The sequence below is a fragment of the Asparagus officinalis genome, unplaced genomic scaffold (assembly GCF_001876935.1).
Source record: "Asparagus officinalis unplaced genomic scaffold, Aspof.V1 AsparagusV1_Un20, whole genome shotgun sequence".
In the NCBI taxonomy this organism is placed as follows: domain Eukaryota; kingdom Viridiplantae; phylum Streptophyta; class Magnoliopsida; order Asparagales; family Asparagaceae; genus Asparagus; species Asparagus officinalis.
In genome coordinates this window covers 18,610-31,905 of record NW_017972286.1, presented here as the reverse complement: position 1 = coordinate 31,905, position 13,296 = coordinate 18,610, and the positions used below count along the sequence as shown (strand labels likewise).

Sequence of the window (13,296 nt, the reverse complement as noted above, 5' to 3'; positions counted from 1 at the left end):
AAAAAATCCCAAAACTTTTTAGGTAGTTAGGACAAATAACTAATAATAGCCTAATATTAATTGCAAATTAATTAATTAGCTGTATTTAACCCCCAAATGAACCAATTTTTTGTCCAACATAGATAGATAACTTAATCCGACCGAAGAGCCTCATAACTAATTTGGGTTTGGCGGGTTAAATCCATCCATAATTAACCTGATCCCTTCAAATTTCAGACTGCATATTATTTTATAAATTAATCCCATTAAACTAAGAGTAAAGTAAAGTAGCTAGAGAGAGAGAGAGAGTTCAATCTCAATCATCCCCTCCTCTTCCAGGCCCAAAACACAAAAATATCTATCCACCTGAGCTCCCTCTGCGGAGAGAAGCATGAAATCCACCACTCTCAGACTCTCAGAACCTTTCATGATCGGTAACTGATCAACCAGCTCTCTGCACCTCAAGAAACACCAGTGATTGTAAGCTCTCTCTCTCTCTCTCTCTCTCTCTCTCTCTCTCTCTCTCTCTCTCTCTCTCTTTCTCTCTCACAACATATCCTCCTTCTTCTTCCAATTTCCTCCAATATTTCAAAGGAAACCCTCGTCCTTATTCACATGATAAATATGTATACAACCTCCTTTACTCTTTTGATCAACGCATGTAAATTAAGCACGCAACACACTTAACTCTTTACTCTCTCATACTGAACTATATAGCCAAGCAAGCAAGCAAGCAAGCAACCTCATCGTCATCGTCGTCGTCGTCGTCGTCGTCTGCCCCTCGAGAATAATGGACCACCTTGACCAACCCTGAAAGCCCTCCTCCGAACTCCTCCACGGCCATCGGCGTCTCCATCGGGGCCTCCTCCTCCTCCTCCTCCTCCTCCTCCGCCTCAATCCCGAGCCGCTACGAATCCAGAAGCGCCGAGACTGGAACACTTCAACCAATACCTCCGCAACCACCGCCGCCCCGCTCTCCTCCCCAGTGCAGCGGCGGCCCACGTCCTCGAGTTCCCCGCTACCTCGACCAGTTCGGCAAGACCAAGGTCACAACCCACATGTGCCCTTCTTCGGGAACCCTAACCCCCCGCCCCGTGCCCGTGCCCTCTTCGTCAAGCCTGGGGCAGCCTCGACGGCCTCATCGGCCGCCCTCGCGCGCTGCCTACGAGGAAACGGCGGCCGCCCTGAGAACAACCCCTTCGGATCGAGGGCCGTCAGGCTTTACTACGCGAGTCCGAGAGCTGCAGTCGAAGGCCAGGGGGTCAGCTACGAGAAGAAGAAGCGGAAGAAGCAGTCGCCGCCGCAGGCACCCACAGCTGCGCCGCGGCGCGGCGGCCGCATCAGCTGAAGTATGAAGGAGTTTGATGGACCGGTCTCAATTGGTAAGTGCGTTACTTAGTTGCTTTATTATATTGCTAGCTCTCTCGGTTTGTGTTGTTGTGTTCGAACTCGATCAAGAACCTGTTTGCTTCTGTATTGGTCTTTATCTGTGTTGTTGACTGTTGAATTAATTAAAATCTTTATATATCCAACTAGGGTTTTTCTGCATCTAGCTTTGTTCTATTCATTTGATCATTTCTCCCCCCTCCCCTTTGTTTGTGAACCAATTGTTGTTACTACACTGTGTTTGTGATTATTTTATGCATCTTTGGTTGTTGGTGTTTTGGTGTTTTGATTAGTCATTGGTGTCATTTATGTGAAGCATGTCTTGGCTATTATTACTAGCGACATTGAAGTGGGTGTTGGTGATGTATATAGGGCTAGTAGGCACTGTTTCTAGTTTGTGGAGAAAAGTTTGCGCACTGTACTTGTGTTTGTTCATTTTTGCTGTTCCAATTATAGTCGATATATATCACATCATGTCAATTTCTGCTCTTTGTATTTCTTTCCTCTTTTGGCATTGTGTGTGTGCGTGTGAGAGAGGGGGGAGAGAGAGAGAGAGGCAGAGAGAGAGAGAGAGAGAGAGAGAGAGAGAGGGAGAGGAATCATGTCAGTACACATTAGGGTTTAATGGTATGAGGAGTGCAGTTTCTTATTCGCACAAGTTTGTTCGTGTTACATTTTGGATATGTGTAATTCAAATTCATCAAGGAGGTTTTGATTCTCTTTCCCCCATTTGATTCTTCACATCTTGTAGTGGAGATATGGTGGGTGATCATCCAAAGCATGGTCCAAATAGTGTACTTCCATATTCCATTGGGACTTGATGGAATTGCATTGAAGACCATAGAATATTTGCCATTAATTACTCCATATTTCACATAAAATAACAAGTGGGCTCGTTGTTGTCTTCCTTCCTTGTCTTCACTACCCCACCAAGATCCTGCTTTACCTTCATGTGGTCAATTCTCTCCCCAAATCTTCATTGCTGATGACTGAATTTCGTATCAAATCCATGTAGACAAGCACTATGTTCATAAAGTAGAACATATACATGTACACAATTAATGTCTATAACTATGCCAACAATATATAGCTGAAGATATTTTGATTTAGCTAGAAAGAAGACAAAGGAAATCTATTTCATCTCCAAGAAATATATGAACTCATGAACTATATTGATGTTGGCAAATAAAATAATATTTAAAATGCTAGGACCTAAGGACTAGAGGTTTAATGAATGTGAACTAAAGCTCCTTTAACTTCAATTCATAATCATCTTGGCCAACAACGATTGTGTCTAAACAACTGCCTTAATTAATGACTAGGCTCTCAATTTGCAAATATGACACTGTTTTCTGCTATTACATTTTAATATTTTCTTTTCAGTGAATTTACATTCTAAGATTTCTACTAGCTAGCTGAATGCATGTATTGTTCATGGGATTTCTGGTGTTTTCTTCTGTTGCTTTTGTTCATCTTTTGTTTTAGTTGTATATGAAATACTAGGTTTTAAAATTTATTTTCTACTAGCTAGCTGAATGCATATATTGTTCATGGGATTTCTGGTGCATTCTTCTGTTGCTTTTGTTTATCTTTTGTTTTAGTTGAATATGAAATACTAGGTTTAATTTATACACCTTATTTGAGGTGTTTTACATGTTGGATGAAAATTTATCTCTTTTAGTTTGGATGAGAATAAGTGAAATTCTTTGAATTATGGTAATTAATTGAATATGTTTGATTTAGCCCTTATAAACAATTATATATGGGAACATTGGATCATTTTTAGATGGTTACAGCATAGGGGGATCACCATAATCTAATCCAATCATGGCTTGTGTAAGAAGTTTTAGGCACTAAGTTGGGGTGTTAGAAAGTGTTAGAATCTTAAACCATTATCCTTAACCTTCACCAAAACTTCGGATTTAATTTTGATGTAGTGGCGGAGACTTTAAGATGTATCACAGTAACCTAGGTTCGAATCTTGCTGGTCACAAGTTTCTAAGAGAGTTTTAAAAAATTCATACAGTTGCATGAGTCTAGATTTGTCCGTCAAGAGGCCTCTTCAACCCGTGCGGAGTTTGGGAGTAGTAGCAGGGACTTTAAGAGAAGACCTTGGTCCAAAGTATGACTTGTTTATTTTACTTAAATGGTCCTCAAGTTTTGATTAAGTATCACAACATTGATATCTAAGGTTATCTTCACTTTCCTTGTATTTCTTGTTTTTAGGATTTTCATTTCACCTTTCCACGTGAAGAGGGAAACCTAATTCAATTAAATGCATGCCTTACTAGTTTTATTTAGTGATGGAGTTACATTATTTATAAAGGTAAGTGTCACTCCCATTTGTTCTTTCTAGTTTCCAAGTACTTATATTGATGTCTTTTTTTTATGAGGTATCCAGGCCCTTACATTATAAGTGCATTAGAACACACAATTGGATTTAGGTGCAGGGAGATTACATCAACATGCTTACACTGTTGAATTGTGTCAAACACATGTAAAGTTTAACAATAGATATATCTGCTTGTAAGATGATATACTATTTGAAAACTGCAGTATACTCCAATCATACAGTAGCGAAAATAACTCATAGTTGAATATGCAAAGATTCAAGGGCTAAATACTAGGTAAATTCTTTTAGATCCTTAAACGTCTGTAGGGATTTCTAAGATTAATGGGGGATGTGATTTCATCATATGCTCTGCCTTCTTATTTTTGGAAACAGACTCAACTTCTTAATTCACTACGTTTGCCCTTCATTTTTCAGGTGCAAGTGAGAATTGACTTGTTCCTCTAATATATATCCATAGTATATGTACTAAATTATGTCATAAGGGTGTAATGCGCATGGCAATGCACATGCTCAGAGTGGGATAAATAGAATTTTCGTTGTTTAATTTTGAACTTCCTTCTACTCATATGATATGATACAAAAATTCTTTCATTCATATATGTGACCTTACCGAACTTAATTGTGATTCCAGGTATACCATTAGTTATTCGTAACTTTGTGGGTACAAGTTTACGATGTACATTCCGCATGGCATCATTATTGACCATAAAAAATGATGCATATTATGGTTAGTGTTTCTTAGATAGAAACTGTCGAGTAAATTCTTGATTCAATTCAGTTGAAAATGTGGATATCAGATTTCATAATAGTTTTATTAATTTGTCTTTCATAGTCACCTCAAGACACTCATACGCGACATGAATTAGGTGACGTGAATCATATGATCCTCATCTCAATTTATGTCAGGTTTTAGTGACGATGAATATATACCTTCATCTAATATCCATATTGTGAGTAGTTGTGTTAACTGGTTAAGAAGCAGGCAAATTATTGGTCTAAATTATTACTTCCATTTATTTTTACACAGTCTTAATTTCTGTGGTGACTGGATATTATCAACTATATCCTTTTGTTGGTTATTCCTTTTGACTACATTATTCAATTTCCAACAAGATAAGCCAATAGTTTTGTAACTATAAAAAACTCACGGAAATCCTTTTTTTTATGGAGGATTTAATTAGGGGAGAGTGTATAGACTTAGTTTTATGTTTTCTTTGAGACGTTATGGTAACTATGTTTTTTTTTTGAGAGAAATAACTATGTTTATTTTGTGAAGTGGTTAAATAATGTGTAATTAATTTAATGTACAGATTAACCCATCTAAGTTAATATCGACATTTTTCAGCTATTTCTCTCTGTAAATCTCCTATTTCTTATGCTTATGGGTGATCAATGATCATTAGTGCTATCACCTTTACAACTTGGAATCAAGAAGCTCCCATCGCCCTTTCAGGAGTTGGAGTCTTCATTACTTTATGAAACTTTTCCCAATATACAAATCCAAATGATCTTGCTGCTGAACAGGTTGCAATATTCATCATGGTAGTTTCGGAATATTTTTAAGCTATTAAATTTGGTTTCACTTTCTTCTTCTTCATGTATATATTAAGTTCACTCCTAAGGTTTCAATTGTGTTTCAAAGTTTCTTGTGCAGTGATGAATTCATATTTTTCCTAAATTATTTTTTTTCTATTACGTACGTTAGTATGATTCATGTCTGTATCTCATGTTTTTCCCCTTATTGAGATTATCTTAGACGTTATGTCTAATTAAGCGAAAAGTTCTTCTACAGCTTCCGACCCTCACCCAAATCTTTGTTTAATAGTACATGTCATGTGTAACTAAAATCTTTAATGTATTATGCCAATATCACCATAATACAACAAAGTTTAGTAAAATTACAAAGTTGCCTTGAATCCTATTTCCTTTATTTGCTATAATATGGATGAAGTATACTACTAGTACGTACACGTGCCTATCTTTCTGGGGTTTACGGTCCTCAAAGCTTTAGTTTTGTTGAATGGTTAATGCATTAGGTCAAGTTCTATATGGTATAATAAATAATGAGAGAATTGGATGCTCTGCTGTTCTTGAAGTTCTTCAATTAGGTTGACAAGCAGTTCGGAAATTTCAGTGCTTACAGGTTGTATATATATGATCTATTCTTTATTACTAGCTAACTTGATAGAATTAATGTTGCAACACTAGATATCGAATTTGCTAGTGATATATCTGATTTTTTCAATACTCTACCCTCAGGATCATTGAGGTATGTCTTAAACTTGGAAGAGATATCTTAATCTTTGAAAAGTAAAGAGAGATCACCTGAAAGCAGTTGAAAATTTGGACATGTTTGCAATAGTTTTTGTTGTGTATATTATGGTAATATTGGCACGCCTTATTTGAATACGTATATATGTTGCAAGCTTTTAGATAGTACCTTTACCATGTATTTTTATAACTTCTTATATTTGGCTATAGTTGAGTAATTGTGGAAGCTTGATTTTGTTGGTCAGTGAAACAATTTTATTCCTCAGAGATCTAAACGTCAGAAAATATCGAAATCGTCGGAAATTGACTTACAGAGTTTTTGTTGAGATAACATGCTTCCACAAAAACATGCTAAGTACTGCATTTTCTAGGAAAGAAAGTATTATATTAGTGATTTGTCGGGCACATACGTAAAAACTACAAAGTACTGCATTTTATAACACTAATGTTGATGAGATTCAGCTCCACAAATTGAGTAGTTATTTGCCTCTACTTTCTTTTACTTTAAACATAATGAAGCGGTTGAGAATACCTGACATTATGCTAAGATTTAGTGCACACCACCTGCAACTCGACATTAATTGTAGCATTTCAATCGGCAATCAATGCAAATTGTTGCCTGCGGAAGCATCATCAAAACACAAGTAGATCTTTACTTTTATTTTTTTACTATTAAGAAAGTAGATCTTTACTTCCTTAATAGACCAATTGATCGCTCATCTGGCAATATGGAAACCCCAAGAAAACAACTTGTTTGAACAAAAGAGAAAGCAATAAACCACAAAAAAATTTCATATTAGAGGTTGTTTACTCAGAAGACTAGCAATGAGGATCACTTGATCAATGTCATAAAATTTGAAGTCTCAACCATCATTTTTAACAGTCCCCCCTAATCGGGATTGTTAGGTTTATTTGAGGGTTGTATCGGGATTCTGTTTGTGCTCTCAGTAACTATAATACTGAGTTCTTTTGAGGTGTACATAATTTCATATTTGGTTGATTCTGTTTGTGCTCTCAGTAACTATAATACTGAGTTCTTTTGAGGTGTACATAATTTCATATTTGGTTGATGAATAAAGTTTTTCATTTACCAAAAATACTGAGTTCTTTTGAGGTGTACATAATTTCATATTTGGTTGATGAATAAAGTTTTTCATTTACCAAAAGAAAAAAAACCACAAAAAAGAAAACACGAGAAAAAATATGGTATTTCGGCAATTGCCTATGTCAATGGGTAGAGATTTGAATTTTCTATATATAAGAGATTACAAGATACTATCTATTCTTGTATTCTTGAAAGAACCCACAAGGAACCCTCTCTCAATCTCACCAAAACATCTCTCAAAATCTTAGATTTTTCTACTTAGCTTCTCCATCTATCTTTTATAATATGCAACTCTCTTTGGCTTTCGTGTGTTAAAAAAAAAAAAACCTCTCGAGGATATTTGAAGAGTTTTCCCCCTCTCTTTAATTCACGTCGGACTCTTTCTTTGACTTATATTATCAATTCTAATTCTCTTTCAACTAAAATTCTGTCTCAATTGCAATTGATACTTTCTAATTAAATTCAATTACAATCCAAGCTTAACTAGGATTTCCCGAAATTCAAGGCTATTTCCCAATAAAAACAACCCCACTAACCTACACCAATTTATTTGTAGTATTACCAAAAAGTTGAAACTTATGCAGCTCTAGTTACAACAAATGTAGTTTTAGCTTAGGCTCTTAAATTTTAATGAGGGTGTCTTTCGTATCAATTATTTGGGAGTTCCTTTAATATGCAAATGACTATCTTACAATGATTGCACTTCTCTGTTAAACAAAATATCTGGTCAGTTCTAGGTCTATTTGAAAAATAGGATGCTTTCTTACGCAGGCAGATTACAGATTATCAAAAGCATTATACTTGGTATACAAATCTATTGGATATCAAAGTATATTCTGCCTGTTAAGGTGCTAAAGAAGATTGATGAAATGTGCAGATACTTCCTGTGGGGTAAAACTGAGCATGTTCATAAAATTTCTCTTATTTCTTGGGACACGACTTGTTTAAGCAGGAAGCAAGGTGGTCTTGGTATATATTCTGCTTCTATATGGAATTTGGCTTCAACTTTAAGAACTCTTTGGCTCATTCATAATAACAAGGAAAATCTTTGGATTAAGTGGATACATTGCATATACTTAAAGAATAATGATATCTGACATATTCAAGCAAAGAGTAGGGATTCGTGGATGTGGAATTTTTTTTTGAAAGTCAGAGATAAGGCTCTGAGAATATATGGAAGTGCTAACAATCTGATGCAACTAATTCAAAGCTGTTCCAAGAATTCAAAAATCCAGCTCTCTGTACTGTATTCTGCTCTATCTCCTGCTACCTCTGTAGTGCCGTGGTACAATGCAGTTTGGGAACCTTCAAATCTGCCTAGGCATTCTTTTGTCATTTGGTTAACAGTTCAAGATCATTTGCTCACACAAGGTAGACTGATCAAAAGAAGGATTGTGAGTGTTAACAATTGTTGCTGGTGCTCTGGTTCTGAGAGCAGGGACCATCTTTTTTTTGAATATCACTACTCAAGGGATGTTTGAGACATGGTTATGAATTGGCTACAATTCAGGTGGAGATCTTGCATTTGGAGTCAGATTATAAACTGGTGTTGCTTTAGATTGAGGGGGAATGATTTTAAGCAAAAAATTAAGAAAATGGCTCTCACCTCAACAATCTATAATATTTGGTGTGAAAGGAACTCCAGAATTTTCAGACAAGAAGGAAAAATTGCTGTTCAACTGTTTAAGGAGATAAAGTTCAACATTCTATCTAATATCCTCAATGGCTCCTTCTCGGCGGAAGACAAAGAATGACTTAGTACTTTGTAATTTCTTGAGGATGTGAGTAGCTGTTAGTTAACATGTAATCTCAGTCTACTGAGGAAGTTGATGTGCTGAACTTTCAATATTTGGAAGATGAATGAAATTTTCATTGACCAAAAAATTGTAGTTTTAGCCTTTTTTGTATGTAATAGATAAGATTTTATTACTGAAGAGAAATGAAGCACAAACAAACTGCAAACAAAACGGCCTCTGCTTGTAAAATAGAGAGCCATAAAACAGAAAGGAAAATGATGAGAAACCACCCTCAAAAGATATATCAGACTAACAAAATAAGGGCTCGAAATAAAATTACAAAGAGGAAACTAGTCAGACCCTACTATCTCCTCGAGATAAACTGAGGCATCATGTCATTGCATCACGCCATATTCTAGTTTTCCTTGTATCTCTAAGCCTTAAAATCCTGCTGCACTGGATCATAATTTCAAAATTTGTTTGCTTATAAATTACATCTAATTGCCTCCTCTCATGTTGGAAAATGAGACGAGAATATTCCTCGCAAGCCATATGTGATATATACAATTAATAAAAGGTGTTCCCCTTCAAGATTGTTCCATTCAAGATATATCATCACGCCAAGAGGTAGAAAGATTAGAAATTTAATGAACTATAAGAACTTCTTCCCAAGATGACTCACATTAAAAAAATAGACGGTCCCTAGTCTTGGTCTGAGTTTCACAAAAAGGACATAAATTCTCATGCAGGATGCCAAATTCCCTTAAAGGCTTAGCTTTGACAGGCATTCTATCAAGGCACACCAACCAGAAAATGGATGCATGCTTAGGTATAGTGTACATACTCCGGATTAAGTTAGTTCATTTCTCGCTCTCTAAAATTCCAGCTATAAATTTGTATGTAGCAGAAGTGTTGAAATCACGGTTTCCCCCTTTCCAACTAATGCTCGTAGTAGAAAAGTCAACATAGTAAGGCAATTTCCCTAAGCCTTAGAATCATTCTAAAAGACCAAGAGTAATGATTTTTAATATCAAGTGTCTAGAAATCATGGTTCCTAAGATAGTAACCATCTCACCCACAGAAAAGAAAACACAAAGAGAAATGAAGCGCAAAAAAATTGTAAACAAATTAGCCTCTCCTAGTAAAATAGAGAGCTATAAAACAGAAAGGAAGAAGATGAGAAATCACCCTCAAAAGATTTATCAGACTAACAAAATAAGGTCTCAAAATAAATTTACAAAGAGGAAATTAGTCAGACCCTACTTTCTCCTCGAGATAAACTAAGGCATTGTGTGCATAGCATCACACCATACTATGTTCTTCCTTATATGTCTAAGCCTTGAAATCCTTTTCAATAACTATTTGCTTGTAAATTGCATCCAATTGCCTCCTCTTATATTCAAAAATCAGACGGTAATATTCCTCGCAAGCCATATGTGATATATACAATTAATAAAAGATGTTCACCTTCAAGATTGTTCCATTCAAGATATAGCCTCACGCCAGGAGGTAGAAAGACAAAAATTTAAATGAACTATAAGATCTTTTTCCAAATATGAGAACTAAACTCACATTCAAAATACAGATGGTCCCTAGTCTCGGCCTGAGTTCACAAAAAGAACATGAATCCTCATGTAGGATACCAAATTCCCTTAACGTTTAGCTTTGACAGGAATTCTATCAAGGCACACCAGCTAGAAAATGAATGCATGCTTAGGTATAGTGTACATACGCTAAATTAAGTTAGTGTCACCTTAGTTAGTTTCATCTCTCTCTCTCTCTCTCTCTCTCTCTCCCTCCCCCCCTCCCCCTCCCTCCCCCTCCCTCCGCTCCGCTCCCTCTCCTAAAAATTCTAGCTATAACTTTGTATATAGCAGAAGTGTTAAAATCAGGGTTTCCTCCTTTCTATCTAAGGCCCGTAGCAGATAAGTCAACATAGTAAGGCAGTCTCCCCAAGCTTTAGAATCTTTCTAAAAGCCTGAGAGTAATAATTTTTAATATCAAGTGTCTAGAAATCATAGTTCCTAAGATAGTAATCATCTCACCCATCTCACCCATCTCACCCACATAGTATCTTATTTTGGCACCACTGCCCAAATGTGCTTAATCATCAAAGGTTTATTAAACACCTCGATACTTTATAAACCAGGTCCACCACAATTTTTAGGAGTACAAACACTTAAACAGACAACCTTAGCTTTGTGATGATTATGAAGATCCCCAAAATTTAAAGGAAATCTCTACAAACCTTTTAAATAGTTTTGGCAAATTTTTAGGTAGGATAAAAATACCACATTAATAGTTGTGCATGCTATATGATGAGTTATTTATGTGTTCTGCAAGTGCACACCTTTTATTGTAGACTTAACATGTCGATCCACTGGAAAATTAGTTAGGAAAAAAAAATCCATTTTAAGTTCCTAGGGATTAAAAAGGATCTTTGATTGCAAAAGAGTTTTTTTTAATTTATAAACTTAAACCAGATTTCTTAGGCTAACTCCACTAGGTTTTCTAAACTAGATCTTTTATTTATTAGAATCCTAAAAATATAAGCTATATTTCATTAGAAAATATAACCTATCAATTAGTTTATTCTAATCTTCAATTAATTTTGAGCTGTAGTTTTCTTGTGTGGACCAATTTTGGTGCTGCTGATTTTATTTGTAAGATCGAGTATGCCTGAGCATTTTGTTTGTACTTACACTGTTTAGTTGGTAAATGACATTATTATTCATTGACCATAAAAGTTCTTCAATCAATTAATCTAGACTTATTATTACTAGAGTTTAATCTTCTAAGTACAGGTTATGCCTAATTGAAGTCTATAACCTGTCAAATTAAATCTAACCCCAACTTTTATTAATCTAAACTAATCTTTTTCTTTATTTGACTTAAAAATATCTTTTTATTTTTATTTTTTTATTTTTTATTTTTTTGATCAATGAAATAAAGCTTTATTCATCAGTCAAATATAGAAATGTTTGTACATCAAAAACCAGGCAGCCAGAGACTCGACCTGGTAACCAGAGAAAAAACCACTACAACTTCACAAGTTCATCCTTCATATGTACAGGTATATCCTCATTTAGTAATTTGGAATATATGGAATACTTAATTGCTCGAAAGAGATCAGCAGGCCCCCTCGCTTTTGCTTGAAAAATTCTATAATTCCTCTCTTGCCAAATAGAATAGACAGCAGCAGCAAGAGCCATTCTTTTCATATTCTTCTTAAAGTTCTTACCTCTCAAGTTGTGAGAGTACCAGTGGATGAGCAAGCACCAGTTACAAGTTCTCCAAGTGAATCTCAACCAGTCCATCAACATGTTCCAGACAGCAGCTGAGTAGTGGCATTCGAAGAAGAGATGCTTACAATTTTCAGGCTGACTGGAACACAGAACACATAGATTTGCATCTAATAATCTCAGCCTACACAATCTCTCCTGGGTAAGGTGCCTTGAGTGGTTAACTAACCAGAGGATGAAGGAATGTTTAGGGTAATTCAGTCTCCCCCATGTAGTTTCTGCCCATACTGCTGAGGTATTAGATTGGTACAGGGCATTGTAGATTGCTGACATACTGATTTTTCCATTGACACAACAAGAATCCATTGAGCTCATCAATACTTCAGTATTGCCAAACTTAGCTAACAACATGTTTCTAACTTTGAGAAGTTGCTTCCACATCCAAGAATCATTGCTCCTATGTTGAACTTGCCAAATATTTGAGTGTTGTAAATAATGACCGTGCACCCATTTGACCCATAACAGGTCTTTTTTCTGATGTATCAACCAAAGAAGTTTAATAGCTGCTGCATTATTCCACTCCTTTGCCGAAAAAAGGCCTAAGCCACCTTGCATCCTTCCTAAACAAACTGTGTTCCAGGAGATCAGATGGATTTTTTGACCCCAAAGGAAAGAGGAGCAAAGTTTATCAATTCTTTCAAGAACTTTTATCGGCAATATATCTTTTTATTGATCTAATCTAGTGTTTTCTTTGAAAGTTGCCTTCATTACTGATTTCATTATAACTTTAGTCGTTTACAAAGAATTCAAATAATGAATAATAAAAAAAAAATAAAGGAATTACAACTCTCTCGAAAATAACACAAGATCCGTTTGTCGTCTCTTGCTTGCGTGAGTTTTTGACCGGTGACGGGGACGTCAATATCCGTGGACCACCTGACAATTAGATCAAGTCCGAAACTTCGTTGATTCGCAAAGGAATCAAGAAATAGAAGCGTTTATCTCGGCAACGGCGAGATAATTGCTCTTCTTAAGATTATCGCAACGGGATAATCTTAAGGAACAGACTCGGGGAATGTAGATCTGATGAATCTTTCTCTCCTGTGCTGAAGAACTCGATCAATCTCCTCCTTTCTTCTGAAGTTCATGCACTTTTAATCTTCAATCCGGCAGGGCTTCGCCAACTCTCTAAAAATCCAGATCTGAAAAAATGAAGGTCATGGG

At 35.9% G+C, this 13,296-nt stretch overlaps 1 protein-coding gene across 1 annotated transcript; it reads right to left on the bottom strand.

Annotated features, from left to right (window-relative positions):
- Positions 1 to 11,868: 11,868 nt before the first annotated feature.
- Positions 11,869 to 12,687, bottom strand: LOC109827093. Its single transcript, XM_020394055.1, has one exon. It carries the CDS (start codon positions 12,685 to 12,687, stop codon positions 11,869 to 11,871), a length of 819 nt encoding a protein of 272 aa, XP_020249644.1.
- Between the last annotated feature and the right edge of the window lie 609 nt (positions 12,688 to 13,296).